Source organism: Gadus chalcogrammus, chromosome 5 (assembly GCF_026213295.1).
Source record: "Gadus chalcogrammus isolate NIFS_2021 chromosome 5, NIFS_Gcha_1.0, whole genome shotgun sequence".
Classification (NCBI taxonomy): domain Eukaryota; kingdom Metazoa; phylum Chordata; class Actinopteri; order Gadiformes; family Gadidae; genus Gadus; species Gadus chalcogrammus.
Window position 1 is genome coordinate 22,002,318 of NC_079416.1, and position 16,506 is coordinate 22,018,823.

A 16,506-nucleotide genomic window follows, 5' to 3' on the forward strand; every position below is an offset into this window, starting at 1 on the left:
AGGGTACTGGTTGAGGTACTGGTATGGGTTGAGGTACTGGTGTGGGTGTCCGTGTGGTTAAACTCGTGTGTGGCGTCCAGGTGGTGATCGGAGCTCTGGAGAGCTGTGGAGACATCGTGGCCGTGTCCTCGTGCCAGAACGAGGTGTTCATCCTGAAAGGAGACCGAGACATCATCCGGGTCTCCAGCTGCCCTGAGGGACAGACCCCCTGTAAGACCCCCTACACCCACTACTGCTGGACCCCCTCTCCTGGTGCACCCTAGCCTGCCTATTGCCAGGCTAATGACAGCAGCCTCCCCAGACCAACGCGCAATCTACGATTGCACGTTGGTCTGGGGAGGCTGCTTTCATTTTCTTCAGCACCAGAGGCGGGATCAACAGGCGTAGTTCAAACGACTCTGTACCGCAATTGGCTGCCTGCCGTCGCTTCCCTGTCGTCATTGTGTTAAACCAGCCAATAGCGCGCCAGGGGGGAAAAGCCAGCTCGGTGATTGGCTCCCGTAAGAGCGGATCGGAAGCAGGAAGAAATGTATTTGCTCTTCTCCAGACCCTTCTGCAGGGCGAGTTCAAATCGCCGCCAGAATGGGCGGGGCTTCCCAGTTTAGCCGCACCTCTCTACTGCCGCAACCCCTCTACTGCTGCACCCAACTGGTAACCAGTACCGCTCTACTGGTAACCAGTACCGCTCTTTCCTCTCCTCTCTCTTTCCTCCTCTCGTAGCGTCTGATTCGTCCGCCGGCCTCGCGTCGCCTTTGACCACGCCCACTGTCCTCTCTCCACCAATCGGTTCGGTGGAAACGGCCCAGCCCATCAGAACCATGGCCATCGTCATGGAGAAGCAGGACGCGGGCGGCGGAGCGAGGAGCGCCGGGGAGGAGGAGGAGGAGGAGGAGCCGGAGGAGGAGGAGGAGGAGGGGGTCGAGGGTTCCGCGCGCCGCGGCATCGGCTCCCGACGGGACCTGCAGCTGCTCTTCCTCCTGCCGGTCGGGGAGCACTCCCCCCAGCGTGGCTCCCCCCAGCGCGGCTCCACCCACAGCCGCAGCAGCTCCGTCACCTCCTGGGACAGCGGCTCCACCTCGCTGACCCCCGACCTCTCTGAGCTGGGCTCCAAGCGCTACAGCGCCTCCCTGGACCCGGAGGAGCTGCAGCAGGAGCTGGTGGTGAAGGCCATCCGCGTGAAGAAGAGGATGAGGAGGGGACGCAAAGGTAGGACGCCTGTCTGTCTGCTGCCCTGTCTCACTGCGGGGGCTGTCTCTCCCCCCCCGCTCAGAGACCCTGACAAAAGGCTCGGTTCTGGTCCCAAAAAAATTCATAATTCATCGTAATGGGTCGGTAAACCCCTTTGTGGACCCATAATAACACCTTGAGAGCCTTTCATGTTTTAAGCCTTAAACCATGATAGACTCTCAGGGGCGTATCTAGATATGTTCAAAGTAAGTAATACTGTAGTTGTGAACAAAGCCTGAAACTACCAAAGGTTCAGGTCAGGAATCTGCTCTTAATGAGGTCTTGAAGGAGTTTAGCATGAGTGCTTGGCTATTGTTGTAAAAGTAACACAAGCATGTGTCTCACCCTCCACCTGTCTCTCTGCTTGTGTGACGATCCATCCACCTGTCTCTCTACTTGTGTATAAATCATTCTACCTGTATCTCTGCCTGTGTGTGAATCACTCTCTCTGCCCCGGTAAAGCCCTCTACCTGTCGCTCTCTCTGCCCGTGTAACTCCCTGTACCCGTCTGTCTGCCCGTGTTAACCCCTGCGCCCGTCTCTCTGCGTGTCTGCAGACAGCTGCAGCAGGAGGACCGTCTCAGACGGGGGCTGGTCCGAGCCCATGGCGGGTGTGCAGGACGGGGCCGGTAGCCACGGTAACCCTCAAACCCAGCAGCCCCTCCTGGAGCACCGGCCCCCCGAGCCTGAGCCCAGCCGAGCCCAGGACCTGCGGACCACGTCGGGGTAAACGGCGCCGCCTCACAGCCCGGAGAGGCTGCACTTTAACGCAGCGTGTGTGCCGGCTGCTTATCTAGCTGTATGGTTCCTCTCACAGCACAGCTGGACAGCCAAGTCTCTCAGACACGAGTGTATAGCGGTCACTAATGTGTCAGATCCTACGGAGGTCAATGTGTTCACTTGTCTCCCGGTTCTTCTGAATTTAAGAGATTACCTCCGAGTTTTGAGAAAAGTTTTAATGAGGAATTGATTATAATTCACTCACCCTCTCTCACCCTCCCTTACCCTCCCTCCCTCCCTCACCCTCCCTCACCCTCTCTTACCCTCCCTTACCCTCCCTCAGCTCAGAGGCCGGCCCCCTCTCCCTCCCTCCCCTCCTGCTGGGGGACCCCCCCGACCCCGCCGTCCCCCCCACCCCGGACGTGGACCTCCTGCTGGAGTGCAGCTTCTCCTACCTGCAGGCGTCCCAGGACCCGCCCCCCGGCCCCGACCTGCTGCCCAATGGGGAGGACGACGAGGAGTTCCTGAGCCCTCTCATTGGACCAGAGGAGGAGGAGGAGGAGGAGGTGGGTGGGAGAGGGCGGCAGCACACTGCAGCCAGGGTTGCCAGATTGGGCAGGAAAATCTGGCCCAATCTGGCAACAAAGATTTGACTATGCATGCTGCAGCCATTAACTCGGGTTCCCAGTAACTTGGGGTGGGAGATCTGGGCCAATCTGGCAACCCTGGCCGGCGGGCCATGTTAACACCCCGTCAAATAAGATAATACTCCATCCGTCCCACACGGGGAAAGTCGGGACAGATGTTATGTTCTGTTATGACGCAGTAGCTCAGAACGTAGAGCGGGCCGGCTGGTCACTAAATAAAAAAAAATATGTAATGTAATTCCTCATGTTGCAATGCATTGTGGGTTACAGTCGGGACAGAAGTGTCCGCCCCAGATTTTCCTGCCCAATCTGGCAACCCTGGCTGCAGCGTGAGTTGCCAGATTGGGCAGGAAAATCGGGCCCAATCTGGCAACACATATTTTACTGGGGGGCTGACTGAGCCCCTGTGGTCCGGCAGGACGCGGCGCCCCCCTGTGGCCGGGAGGACCCCCTGTTCCACTCCACCGTGTCCACCCTGGACCCCGAGGCCAGCGACGAGGAGGAGGACATCTACCGCTGCAGCGGAGCGCCCCCCGGTGGAGAGCCAGGGTACTGCCGCCCCGGGGGGCCCCCGGGGGGGCCGGCCGAGGAGGACCAGCGGTCACCTAAAGGAGACCAGGTGGGGCCTGGGGAGACCAGGGGGGGGAGACCAGGGGGGGGAGACCAGGGGGGGAGACCAGGGGAGGGAGACCAGGGGAGGGAGACCAGGGGGGGGAAACCAGGGGAGGGAGACCAGGGGGGGAGACAAGGTGGGTCAGAGCAGGACTTACGTGTGTGTGTGTGTGTGTGTGTGTGTGTGTGTGTGTGTGTGTGTGTGTGTGTGTGTGTGTGTGTGTGTGTGTGTGTGTGTGTGTGTGTGTGTGTGTGTGTGTGTGTGTGTGTGTGTGTGTGTCTGTGTAGCTGGCAGAGTGCTGGATGGGGTACCCTGGTCCAGGCTGTGGCATCCTGAGTCTCCATGTGACTGACAGGTGAGGGGTTCAACCTAACTTTATTAACAGTAACTCATCCCACAATACAGAGGTGTGTACACCAGGTGGCGCTCTGTGCTTCAAATGTGTGTGAGTTACAGCTACGTGCGCTGTTGTGTGTATTACAGGTGTGTGTTTGGTTTGTATTATGGGTGTGTTACAGGAATGTGCGCTGTTGTGTGTGTGGGTGTGGGTTATGGGTGGGTTACATTATGTGCGCTGTTGTTTGTATTACAGGTTTGTTTCGGTTTGTATTATGGCTGTGTTACAGGCATGTGTGCTGTTGGGTGTATTATAAGTGTGTGTGTGTGTGTGCCAGGTGTGTATTATGGCTGTGTTACAGGTATGTGTGCTGCCGTTTGTGGGCCCCCTGTGCCCACTCAGAGGCCCCAGACCAACAGAGTGCACTCCACAGGGACATGGGCCAAGGCTCGCCCAGTTCTCTGGAATTTAACATCGACGGGTTCTGTAGAATACCGGTTATGGTTTCACTTTCACTCTCGGCGTTCCATTGTTCTGAACCTGTGGAGCGGGTTGTGGCTCAGGCCAGTAGACGTTTTTTTAAACCGCCGTGTGTCAACAATGCCCGACAGGGCCCGGCGGTTGACTATGTGTTGTGGAATTATCAATCATTAATTAATTAACCTATTAATTATAAAGAATATGGACAATTCATTTAAACCTTGATCATATCCTTACTGTTCGATTGCGAAGGCCTCAACGTGCATTCTGCTTTACATCTAGAAACAACTCCCTTCTCTCTGTGATTTAACGGTGTCAAGATGTGTGTATTTGCGCTGCCACTGTAGCCATGAAGTCTGACGCTGATGCAGGGTGTCCGCGCATCCTTAAAAAGTCTTAAATTCATGTTTCTAAATTTAAGGCCTTGAAAAGTCAAAGATGACTTTTCAGGAAGGACATGTAGAGAGGCTTCTTTCTTGCTAGCTGCATATATAAACGATTATCTGCGTGCTTGCTAGCTAGTCTGCGACAATGGGTAGGTGAATGAGTCTCATTGAGAGACACACATGCTTTGCTTGGGTTATAATACAGCGGGATCCCCCCCCCCACCATCGCGTGTTTTAGGTCTTAAATTTCATTCAAGGTGGGATTAAAAAGTCTTAAATTTGACTTGCTGAAACCTGCAGATACCCTGCGCTGATGCCAATCCACTGAGTACACCACAGTGTATTGCAGGTGAATATTGTCCCTCCTTCAGCCCTGTCCGATCCTAAACCCTCCTGTGTGGGTATACCTGTGTTGCAGGTATGTGTGGTGTCTGGACTTCAAAGGGGTCCTGTTCTGCAGTCCTCTGCCCGACGGGGGTCTGAAATGGCAGCGCTTTGAAGACAACATCCACCAGGTGGCGGTGTCCCCCTCAGGTCAGTGGAGCGTGTAGCGGGCGGCACGTGTTTAGAGTGGGGGGGCAACGCACTGGGACCCTACTGGGAGCCGGCCAGAGTCCCAGTGGGCTGACTGGCCCCCAGTGGCCCCGAGGGCCACTGGGGGCCAGTCAACACACTGGGACCACATGTTGAACATGTTTCAGGAGGTCTGCTGTGGAAGGTGGAGCAGAAGACCATGACGGCCTACGCCTGTGGGAAGGTGTCCATCAAGGGGAAGCGCCACTGGTACAAAGCCCTGGACCTCACCGCCTCCGTCGCCCTCAGCAACAACGCCGCCTGGATCCTCCGCACCAACGGAGACCTCTACCTGCAGACAGGTGTGTGTGTGTGTGTGTGTGTGTGTGTGTGTGTGTGTGTGTGTGTAAAACCACTTAGTATGTATTTGACTGATGTGTGCTTTCATATCTGACTCTCTCTCTCTCTCTCTCTCTCTCTCTCTCTCTCTCTCTCTCTCTCTCTCTCCCTCTCCCTCTCCCTCTCCCTCTCTCTCTCCCCCCCCCCCCCCATCAGGGCTGAGTGCCGAGCGCCCCTGCGCCCGCTCGGTGAAGGTGGAGACCCCGTGCTCGTTCTCCCAGGTGTGTGCGCGAGGGGGCGTGGTCTGGGCCCTGAGCGAGGAGGGGGCCGTCTTCTACAGGGAGGGGCTGAGCAGCTACTGCTGCGAGGGGGACAGCTGGAGGAACGACAAGATCAGGTACACGCACATTACACACACATTACACACACATACATACACACACGCACACACAAGCACAAACACACTCACACAAACAGACACACACACTACAGACACACCAAACACAGACACAGACCAAACACACACACAGACACACACACATCGTGAATACACCACACACGCTTTGTTTTACAAGAATCGTACCATCGTCAATCCTAAGCCCCTCCAACTCACGCCACCCAGCTAGCTGTACTACGCTAGCTGATCTATGCTAGCTGAGCTACGTTAACTGATCTATGCTAGCTGTACTACGCTAGCTGATCTATGCTAGCTGAGCTACGTTAACTGATCTATGCTAGCTGAGCCACGTTAGCTGATCCATGCTAGCTGAGCTACGTTAACTGATCTATGCTGGCTGAGCTACGTTAGCTGATCCATGCTAGCTGAGCTACGCTAGCGAGCTAAGCTAGCTGAGCTACGCTAGCTGGCCTCACCCAGTGGACACCGGTCAGAGGGCAGAACTCTTTGAGGGAGTCTCCCTCCTACTCACTGGGGCTCAATCTTACACAATGCAACATAGTTTTTGTTCCCCATATATATTGTATATATATGTATTAACTTCATTCATTTATTTTGTGTGTGTGTGTGTGTGTGTGTGTGTGTGTGTGTGTGTGTGTGCACAGCGAGGCGCAGGGGGTCCAGCTGATGTGTGTGTCTCTGGGCCCCAGCGGGGTGGTCTGGGCGCTTGACGCCAGCGGGGCTCTGTGGTTCAGGACCGGGGTCTCCCCCGCCAGCCCCCAGGGGGAGGACCACCACTGGTGGCAGGTACACACACACACACACACACACACACACACACACACACACACACACACACACACACACACACACACACACACACACACACACTATACACTAAAAACTATAGATACACACACACACACACACTATACACCAAACACTATATACACACACACACACACACTATACACTAAACACTATATACACACACACACACACAAACACACACACACACACACCCTATACACATGCACACACACGCATCCACTATACTCACACATATTATACTGGTATAATACCAGTATAATAGATGTAATAGTGGATAAAACCAGTATAATAGATGTACTAGTGGTATAATACCAGTATAATAGATGTAGTATGGTATAATACCAGTGCATTAGTGGTGTAATACCAGTCCCTGCTGCACTCCTCAGATCAGCATCACGGACTACGTGGTGTTCGACCAGGGCAGCCTCTTCCAGACCCTGCTACAGGCCACCCACAGCGTTGCCACGGTGACCAGGACCCCCGTGGAGCGTGTGGCCGAGTGCCTGCGCGTGGCCTTCCTCTCCCAGCAGGCCCAGTGCCAGCCCAGCCTGGTCAGCGCCAACCCCAGTGGGGTCTGGATCGCCTCGGGGCGCAACCACCTCCACGTCGCCAGGGGCAACCTCGTGGGTCAGTAGAGCTATCGGCCTGTTGCTAGGGGCAACCTCGTGGGTCAGTGGAGTTATCGGCCTGTTGCCAGGGGCAACCTCGTTGGTCAGTAGAGGGACCTCCATGTTGCTTAAGGCAACCTCGTGGGTCAATGGAGTTATCGGCCTGTTGCTAGGGGCAACCTCGTGGGTCAGTGGAGTTATCACCATGTTGCTAGGGGCAACCACGTTGGTCAGTAGAGGGACCTTCATGTTGCCAGGTGCAACCTCATGGGTCAGTGGAGTTATCACCGTGTTGCTAGGGGCAACCACGTTGGTCAGTACGATGGAGTTATCACCATGTTGCCAGGGGCAACCACGTTGGTCAGTATCGCCATGTTGCTAGGGGCAACCTCGTTTGTCACATAATTATACCAAATAGGAATGTTACATGAAAATATAAGAGAACTTTATTCTTATCGACAGGAACAATTTGGTGTGTGTATTTTTGGTTAGTTGTAGTTCTATAGTTGTGTGTTTGTGTTTGGTCAGGAACCTTCTGGCAGAACGTTGTTCCCCGAGGAACCGTCTCCTCCACCAGATGGACCTTCATCACCACCTCGGTGCTGCCCTACCGCCCCGGTACACACACGCTGTTATTCATTGTATCACTCATCTGCCTTAAAACACACACACACACACACACACACACACACACACACACACACACACACACACACACACACACACACACACACACACACACACACACACACACACACACACTGACACACACACACACACCTGCCCTCCACGTCCACAGCCACTCTCACCTTCCATCCATGATGCTTGACCTGTCAGTTGGTGTGACAAGTCTTTTCTTCAGCTTAACATCTCAAAGACAAAAAATATGGCCATTGATTTTTAGAAGAAACCAATCTTGTTCTCCTACATACATAAATGGAAACTGCATAGAGATGGTTGACCAGTATAAATATCTGGGAACAATGATAGACAATAAACTCAAATTTGACGTTAATACTGATACTATTTGCAAGAAGGGGCAACAACGATTGTGCTTCCTTCGGAAGCACAATCGTTAAGGTTATGTTGTCTTTATTTTATAAATCTTTTATAGAATCTGTTCTCACTTTTTCTTTTATTGCCTGGTATGGGGGCATCAGCCTTAGTGGACAAAGACAACCTCAGCCATATTGTGAAGGTGGCTGGGAAGTTGATTGGCTGTCCACAAGTATCCTTGCTGAACATTTATCAGAAGAAGGTTACTAAGAAAGCATTGTCTATATTGGACAATAAAAATCACCCCCTTCATTGTTCATTTGAGGCCCTTCCCCCAGGCCGGAGACTAAGAGTCCCTCTTTCTAAGTCCAATAGGTCAAAGAACTCTTTTATTCCTAGCGCAATTCGTTTGCTAAATTTGCACAATTCTTTGCACATACCTGTAAATGTATTTGAATCAGATGACTAGATAAGTATGACAGTTTTTTAAATGATTAGCCCGTGTCTATCTCCTTGTTGTGTGTCCTTGTGTATATTGTGTTTTTATGTTTTTATGTTTTTATGTGTACCTGACTGCAAGACAAGTTTCCCTTTTTGGGACAATAAAGTTAAACTGAACTGAACTGAACTAACTGTGTGTGTGTGCGCGTGTGTGTATCTGTGTGTTTTTGTGTGTGTGTGCGTCTGTGCCTGTGCATGTGTGTGTGTGTAGGTACCTTCCTGTGGGTGGCCCAGAGCAGGAAGGACCTCTTCTGTATCTGGGATCAGGACGGGGAGCTCCGGCCTTCCAGCGTAACGCTGCCCCCAGAGGTACAGAGTTACCTCACCTGGGTGTTACCTCACCTGGGTGTTACCTCACCTGGGTGTTACCTCACCTGAGTGTTAGCTCACCTGGGTGTTACCTCACCTGGGTGTTACCTCACCTGGGTGTTACCTCACCTGGGTGTTACCTCACCTGGGTGTTACCTCACCTGGGTGTTACGTGACCTGAGTGTTACCTCACCTGGGTGTTACCTCACCTGGGTGTTACCTCACCTGGGTGTTACCTGACCTGGGTGTTACCTGAGTGTTACCTGACCTGGGTGTTACCTGACCTGGGTGTTACCTCACCTGGGTGTTACCTGACCTGGGTGTTACCTGAGTGTTACCTGACCTGGGTGTTACCTGACCTGGGTGTTACCTGACCTGGGTGTTACCTCACATGGGTGTTACCTCAACTGGGAGTTACCTCACCTGTGTGTTACCTATGTGACCCTTGACCTGTGTGTTAGATGTGTGTTACCTGACCTGTGTGTTACTTAATTGTTACCTGTGTGTAACCTGTGTGTTACCTGTGTGTAAGGTGTGTTACCTGACCTGTGTGTAACTTAACTGTTACCTGTGTGTTACCTGTGTGTAACCTGAGTGTAACCTGTGTGTAACCTGAGTGTTACCTGTGTGTAACCTGAGTGTTACCTGTGTGTAACCTGAGTGTTACCTGTGTGTTCCCTGTGTGTAACCTGAGTGTTAGATGTGTGTTACCTGTGTGTAACCTGAGTTTTACCTGAGTGTAACCTGAGTGTTACCTGTGTGCAGGTGGAGCTGAGCCAGCTGTCGGCCTGTGGGGACGCCCTGTGGGGTCTGGACACTCACGGCTACGTCCACATCAGGACTCTGTCGCCCACCTGTCCTATTGGCATGCACTGGGCCCGCCTGGACCTCAGCCAGCTAGGTAACCAGGGGCAGGGGCTAGTTAGTACCACTAGTTACCGCTAGGTAGGGTACTGTGGTAGTTAGTACCACTAGTTACCACCAGGTACTGTGGTTGTTACTACCACTTGTTCAGGTACTTTGGTAGTTAGTACCACTTATTACCACTAGGCAGGGTACTGTGGTAGTTAGTACCCCTAGTTACCACTAGGTAAGGCACTGTGGTAGTTAGCACCACTAGTTACCACTAGGAAAGGTACTGTGGTAGTTAGTACCCCTAGTTACCACTAGGTAAGGCACTGTGGTAGTTAGCACCACTAGTTACCACTAGGTCAGGTACTGTGGAAGTTAGCACCACTAGTTACCAATAGGTAAGGTACGGTGGTAGTTTGTACTACTAGTTAGCACTAGGTCAGGTTCTGTTTGTGTTTGTTTGTGTGTCTGTGTGTGTGTGTCTGTGTGTGTGTCTGTGCTTTAAAGAAGTCACCTGATGTGACTAAAAACTGAGCTGCAAAGCAACACACACTCAAGTACACACTCAAGTACACAGCTCTCAGATTACAGTCCGACATAAATAAACACAAGCAGATACACACACGCACATACATATGCACACACACACACACACACACACACACACACACACACACACACACACACACACACACACACACACACACACACACACACACACACACACACACACACACACACACACTCAAACACACACACATATATACAAAAACACACATGTACAAACACAGAACAAATTCGTAAACACAAACATGTTGACATTCAAAACATCTTATGTAAGCAGCACCTGTCAATCTACTCGTGTAAATGTAGCTCTGTGTGTGTGTGTGTGTGTGTGTGTGTGTGTGTGTGTGTGTGTGTGTGTGTGTGTGTGTGTGTGTGTGTGTGTGTGTGTGTGTGTGTGTGTGTGTGTGTGTGTGTGTGTCTATATTGCACCAAAGATATCTTGGTGTCAAATGAAGCACAGGCTGAGAGGTCAAAGGTGACGGTGGAGTTTCCACAGCCTGAGGTCAGAGGTCAGCGGACTGGCTACATACAATCACTGATTTAAAAATCAATCCGCCAGATAATCACTCATCCCCCTCTGCCGAGGAAATCAACAACCACCCGTGACTTCTGTACTCCTGCACCCAGCTCAGGACCCCTTCGTCATGTTGTTGTTCACCGAGCCAGGCTGACCTTCGGTGTTTGTGTAACCCCCCCCCCCCCCCCCCCCAGGGGGAGCGCGTCTGGTCAGCGTGTCGTGTGGGGGCCAGAACGTCTGGGCCGTGGACACCCAGGGGATGGTCTACTTCAGGGTCGGGACGCAACCTCTGAACCCCAGCATGATGCTACCTGCCTGGATCTGCATAGAGCCACCTGTACAGGTACACAACCCAGCCCTAACCTTCTATAGGACTACACACCTGTACAGGTAGACTGGCCCTAACCTTCTATAGGACTAGACACCTGTACAGATAGACTGGCCATAACCTTCTATAGGCCTACACACCTGTACAGGTACACAACCCAGCCCTAACCTTCTATAGGACTACACACCTGTACAGGTAGACTAGTCCTAACCTTCAATAGGCCTACACACCTGTACAGGTAGACTGGCCATAACCTTTTATAAGACTACACACCTGTACAGGTACACAATCCAGCCCTAACCTTCTATAGGACTAGACACCTGTACAGATTGACAACCCAGCCCTGACTTTATATAGGACTACACACCTGTACAGGTAGACAAACCAGCTCTGACCTATAGGACTACACACCTGTACAGGTAGACTCTATAGCAGCGTGTGTCACCTAACCCCATGCCCCCCCCCGCCCCCCCCCCCCCCCCAGCCGGTGGGGGTGCAGCTGGTCAGCATCCACAGCAGTCCTAACGACCGCCAGCTGTGGGCGCTGGACAACCGCGGCAGCGTGCACGTGAGGACCGGCCTCAACGAGGAGATGCCCGTGGGCACGGACTGGGAGCAGGTCCCAGGTAGGATCCCCTGCCTGCCGGGTTCTGATTACCCCTGGATGCACCTGGATACACCTGGATACACCTGGATGCACCTGGATACACCTGATTACACCTGGTTACACCTGTTCACAACTGATCACACCTGTTCACAACTGATCACACCTGGTTACGCCTGTTCACACCTGGATACACCTGGATACACCTGATTACACCTGTTCACAACTGATCACACCTGATTACACCTGGTTACACCTGTTCACAACTGATCACACCTGTTCACAACTGATCACACCTGTTCACTCCTGGATACACCTAGATACACCTAGATACACCTAGATACGCCTATAAACACCTGATCACCTGTTCACACCTGGATGCCCCTGTTCACACCTGATTACACCTGGACACACCTTTTATTGGAGAATAGCAATAACTGTTCAATGATTCGTGGATGACTAGTGATAGTGAGTGCATGACATCGTGGTTGACCTCTGACCTCTCAACAGGCCTGGCCGCCAGCCAGCTGGTCCTGAGTGTCAGGACGGTCTGGGTCCGATGTCCCAACGGAGAGATCGCCCGTCGCTACGGCAACACGGCCAGGAACCCGGCGGGAGATTACTGGAAGAGGATCCCGGGAATGAGCCACTGGCTGGCTGGTGAGGGGGTGGGGGGTGAGGGGGTGGGGGAGGGGGGGGGGGGGGGGTCATGTGCCGTGCTCCGATATATCCATACGTCCCGTACTTACTATACTTAGTTTGCGTACGTAGGGCTTTCTGTCTGTCAGTCTGTCTGTCAAGTGTGTACTGATGGTCTCTCTCTCTCTCTCTCTCTCTCTCTCTCTCTCTCTCTCTCTCTCTCTCTCTCTCTCTCTCTCTCTCTCTCTCTCTCTCTCTCTCTCTCTCTCTCTCTCTCTCTCTCTCTCTCTCTAGTGTGTACTGATGGTCTCTCTCTCTCTCTCTCTCTCTCTCTGTCTCTCTCTCTCTCTCTCTCTCTCTCTCTCTCTCTAGTGTGTACTGATGGTCTCTCTCTCTCTCTCTCTCTCTCTCGTGTGTACTGATTCTCTCTCTCTCTCTCTCTCTCTCTCTCTCTCTCTCTCTCTCTCTCTCGTGTGTACTGATGGTCTCTCTCTGTCTCTCTCTCTCTCTCTCTCTCTCTCTCTCTCTCTCTCTCTCTCTCTCTCTCTCTCTCTCTCGTGTGTACTGATGGTCTCTCTCTCTCTCTCTCTCTCTCTCTCGTGTGTACTGATGGTCTCTCTCTCTCTCTCTCTCTCTCTCTCTCTCTCTCTCTCTCTCTCGTGTGTACTGATGGTCTCTCTCTCTCTCTCTCTCTCTCTCTCTCTCTCTCTCTCTCTCTCTCGTGTGTACTGATGGTCTCTCTCTGTCTCTCTCTCTCTCTCTCTCTCTCTCTCTCTCTCTCGTGTGTACTGATGGTCTCTCTCTCTCTCTCTCTCTCTCTCTCTCTCTCTCTCTCTCTCTCTCTCTCGTGTGTTCTGTTGGTCTCTCTCTCTCTCTCTCTCTCTCTCTCTCTCTCTCTCTCTCTCTCGTGTGTACTGATGGTCTCTCTCTGTCTCTCTCTCTCTCTCTCTCTCTCTCTCTCTCTCTCTCTCGTGTGTACTGATGGTCTCTCTCTCTCTCTCTCTCTCTCTCTCTCTCTCTCTCTCTCGTGTGTACTGATGGTCTCTCTCTCTCTCTCTCTCTCTCTCTCTCTCTCTGTCTCTCTCTCTCTCTCTCTCTCTCTCTCTCTCGTGTGTACTGATGGTCTCTCTCTCTCTCTCTCTCTCTCTCTCTCTCTCTCTCTCTCTCGTGTGTACTGATGGTCTCTCTCTCTCTCTCTCTCTCTCTCTCTCTCTCTCTCTCGTGTGTACTGATGGTCTCTCTCTCTCTCTCTCTCTCTCTCTCTCTCTCTCTCTCTCTCTCGTGTGTACTGATGGTCTCTCTCTGTCTCTCTCTCTCTCTCTCTCTCTCTCTCTCTCTCTCTCGTGTGTACTGATGGTCTCTCTCTGTCTCTCTCTCTCTCTCTCTCTCTCTCTCTCTCTCTCTCGTGTGTACTGATGGTCTCTCTCTCTCTCTCTCTCTCTCTCTCTCTCTCTCTCTCTCTCTCTCTCTCGTGTGTACTGATGGTCTCTCTCTCTCTCTCTCTCTCTCTCTCTCTATCTCTCTCTCTCTCTCTCTCTCTCTCTCTCTCGTGTGTACTGATGGTCTCTCTCTCTCTCTCTCTCTCTCTCTGTCTCTCTCTCTCTCTCTCTCTCTCTCTCTCTCTCTCTCTCTCTCGTGTGTACTGATGGTCTCTCTCTCTCTCTCTCTCTCTCGTGTGTACTGATGGTCTCTCTCTCTCTCTCTCTCTCTCTCTCTCTCGTGTGTACTGATGGTCTCTCTCTCTCTCTCTCTCTCTCTCTCTCTCTCTCTCTCTCGTGTGTACTGATTCTCTCTCTCTCTCTCTCTCTCTCTCTCTCTCTCTCTCTCTCTCTCGTGTGTACTGATGGTCTCTCTCTCTCTCTCTCTCTCTCTCTCTCGTGTGTACTGATGGTCTCTCTCTCTCTCTCTCTCTCTCTCTCTCTCTCTCTCTCTCGTGTGTACTGATGGTCTCTCTCTCTCTCTCTCTCTCTCTCTCTCTCTCTCTCTCTCTCTCTCTCTCTCTCGTGTGTACTGATGGTCTCTGTCTCTCTCTCTCTCTCTGTCTCTCTCTCTCTCTCTCTCTCTCTCTCTCTCTCTCTCTCTCTCTCTCTCGTGTGTACTGATGGTCTCTCTCTCTCTCTCTCTCTCTCTCTCTCTCTCGTGTGTACTGATGGTCTCTCTCTCTCTCTCTCTCTCTCTCTCTCTCTCTAGTCACTCCTGATGATGCGTTGTGGGCGGTCACCGTCTCGGGCGGGCTGTCCCACCGCCTCACTAAGCCCCTCCCCCACAACCCCCCCGCCGACCCCGCCCCCCCTGCCGACGACCTTGAGGACGAATGGGAGGTCATCTAAAGAGTGATGTCATCGCCGTGCTGATAGGATGACGCAACGGGACTCTACTTCCTGTGGCATCTGATGATGTCACAGCGTTTTTATTGGGACTTCCTGTGAACATTTGAAGGGGGACAAAAAAACAAAAGGGGAGGATCCACCCCGTGTTTGGACCACTCTGATTGGCTGAGGTTGATGACGGGCTCACCCTATTGGCCCAGGCTCTGCTTGTTTTCTTGTAAATACTAACGCTAAGAATGCCACACATGCACATTATAACCCCTTTGGTGTGACCTAGGCCCGTTAGACCTGCACATGCATCACTTTCCCTGAGAAACGCTGCGTTCTGTTATTGAAGTGTACGCAAATGGTTGTTACTAGGTAGACATTAACGCGTTAAGTCATAGAGGTTTAATCCATGGTTAAGGTGTAACTCATAACGAAAACCATACTGTACCAGACCGGATCTGCAGGTAGTGGGTGAGGCATCTTAACCTACCCTTAACCTACCCTTAACCTGGTGCTGTGGCATTTCATGTCTGGGATTAAGTAAGTACAATTTTATCCTAACCCTAACACCCAAAAACACTAAATCGTTATCCTGTATCCTCAACCCACCACCCTTACCTTAACCCTTCACCCTTTACCCTGACTCTTAACACTAAATCTTACACTGAACCCTCAACCCATAACCCCAACACTCACTCTAAACCTTAACCATTAAGCCCTTACCCTTAACACTACCTCCTAACCCTAACCCTTAACACTAACCCCTAACCCTAACCCTTAACCTCAATGCTCTTAACCTTTGATATAAGTGGGCCCAGTCGGCCAGTAGGACAAGATGTCACCTTGTGAAGACTAGCCTTCAGACTAGTAAACAACACTAACTAGAGGATTAGACTAAGATCCTCTTCTTCCATCACTGCTGGTGGACGATGGCTGAGGTCTTCGTTTACCCAGAGATGTTTTAAATGCCTTTGTCAGAGGTGTTGTATCAGGCCCACCTTGAAGCGGTTTTTAATGATGCATATAAACCATCTAAACCCAACAGGAATCCGGACGTGTTCATCCATCACTGCTTTATTTATCACGGTAGCGGTCGGACATGTTCTCTGTCGTTCATGAGTGGAAGCTTCGGTGACGCATGACGAGTCAGTCAGTGGAGGGAGCTCTGGGTCTAATGTGTTCAGCGATGGTGAACACATCTGGCTCTGGGTTCAACGTGTGTGGCGCTGGTGAACACATGCTCCTGTACATAATAAATGTGTGTAACGGTGGTGCTTCAACAGGTTTGTGAATACACACTCAGAGTATCCTGTCTATATAGTAGCAGTATGTGGTTTAACTAGTGTTTAACTAGGGCAGCACTATGGGGTTCAACTAGTGCAGCCCTATGGGGTTTAACTAGTGTTTAACTAGTGCAGCAGTATGGGGTTTAACTAGTGTTTAACTAGTGCAGCAGTATGGGGTTTAACTAGTGCAGTAGTATGGGGTTTAACTAATGTTTTAATAAGTGCAGCAGTATAGGGTTTAACTAGTGCAGCAGTATGGGGTTTAACTAGTCTAACTAGTGCAGAAGTATGGGGTTTAACTAGTGTTTAACTAGTGCCGCAGTATGGGGTTTAACTAGTCTTTAACTAGTGCAGCAGTATGGGGTTTAACTAGTGCAGCAGCATGGGGTTTAACTAGTCTTTAACTAGTGCAGCAGCATGGGGTTTAACTAGTGTGGAGTTTGAACGTGGATTTAACTAGTGGGGCAGTAAAACATTATTGGTTAGTTATGG

General features: G+C 51.7%; 1 protein-coding gene across 1 annotated transcript in view; it reads left to right on the top strand.

Annotated features, from left to right (window-relative positions):
* tecpr2 (tectonin beta-propeller repeat containing 2) overlaps positions 1 to 16,288 on the top strand; it is a 21,809-nt gene extending 5,521 nt beyond the window's left edge. The window contains exons 9-26 of the mRNA XM_056590489.1: positions 81 to 210; positions 721 to 1,206; positions 1,784 to 1,952; positions 2,290 to 2,512; positions 3,012 to 3,212; positions 3,494 to 3,561; positions 4,828 to 4,943; positions 5,111 to 5,284; positions 5,478 to 5,658; positions 6,324 to 6,465; positions 6,876 to 7,116; positions 7,626 to 7,715; positions 8,806 to 8,903; positions 9,669 to 9,804; positions 11,034 to 11,182; positions 11,652 to 11,793; positions 12,282 to 12,431; positions 14,601 to 16,288. Of these exons, the coding sequence (XP_056446464.1) occupies positions 81 to 210; positions 721 to 1,206; positions 1,784 to 1,952; positions 2,290 to 2,512; positions 3,012 to 3,212; positions 3,494 to 3,561; positions 4,828 to 4,943; positions 5,111 to 5,284; positions 5,478 to 5,658; positions 6,324 to 6,465; positions 6,876 to 7,116; positions 7,626 to 7,715; positions 8,806 to 8,903; positions 9,669 to 9,804; positions 11,034 to 11,182; positions 11,652 to 11,793; positions 12,282 to 12,431; positions 14,601 to 14,740 (3,036 nt within the window). The 3' untranslated portion in view covers positions 14,741 to 16,288. The remainder of the gene's footprint in view (positions 1 to 80; positions 211 to 720; positions 1,207 to 1,783; positions 1,953 to 2,289; positions 2,513 to 3,011; positions 3,213 to 3,493; positions 3,562 to 4,827; positions 4,944 to 5,110; positions 5,285 to 5,477; positions 5,659 to 6,323; positions 6,466 to 6,875; positions 7,117 to 7,625; positions 7,716 to 8,805; positions 8,904 to 9,668; positions 9,805 to 11,033; positions 11,183 to 11,651; positions 11,794 to 12,281; positions 12,432 to 14,600) is intronic.
* The last annotated feature ends 218 nt before the right edge of the window (positions 16,289 to 16,506 follow it).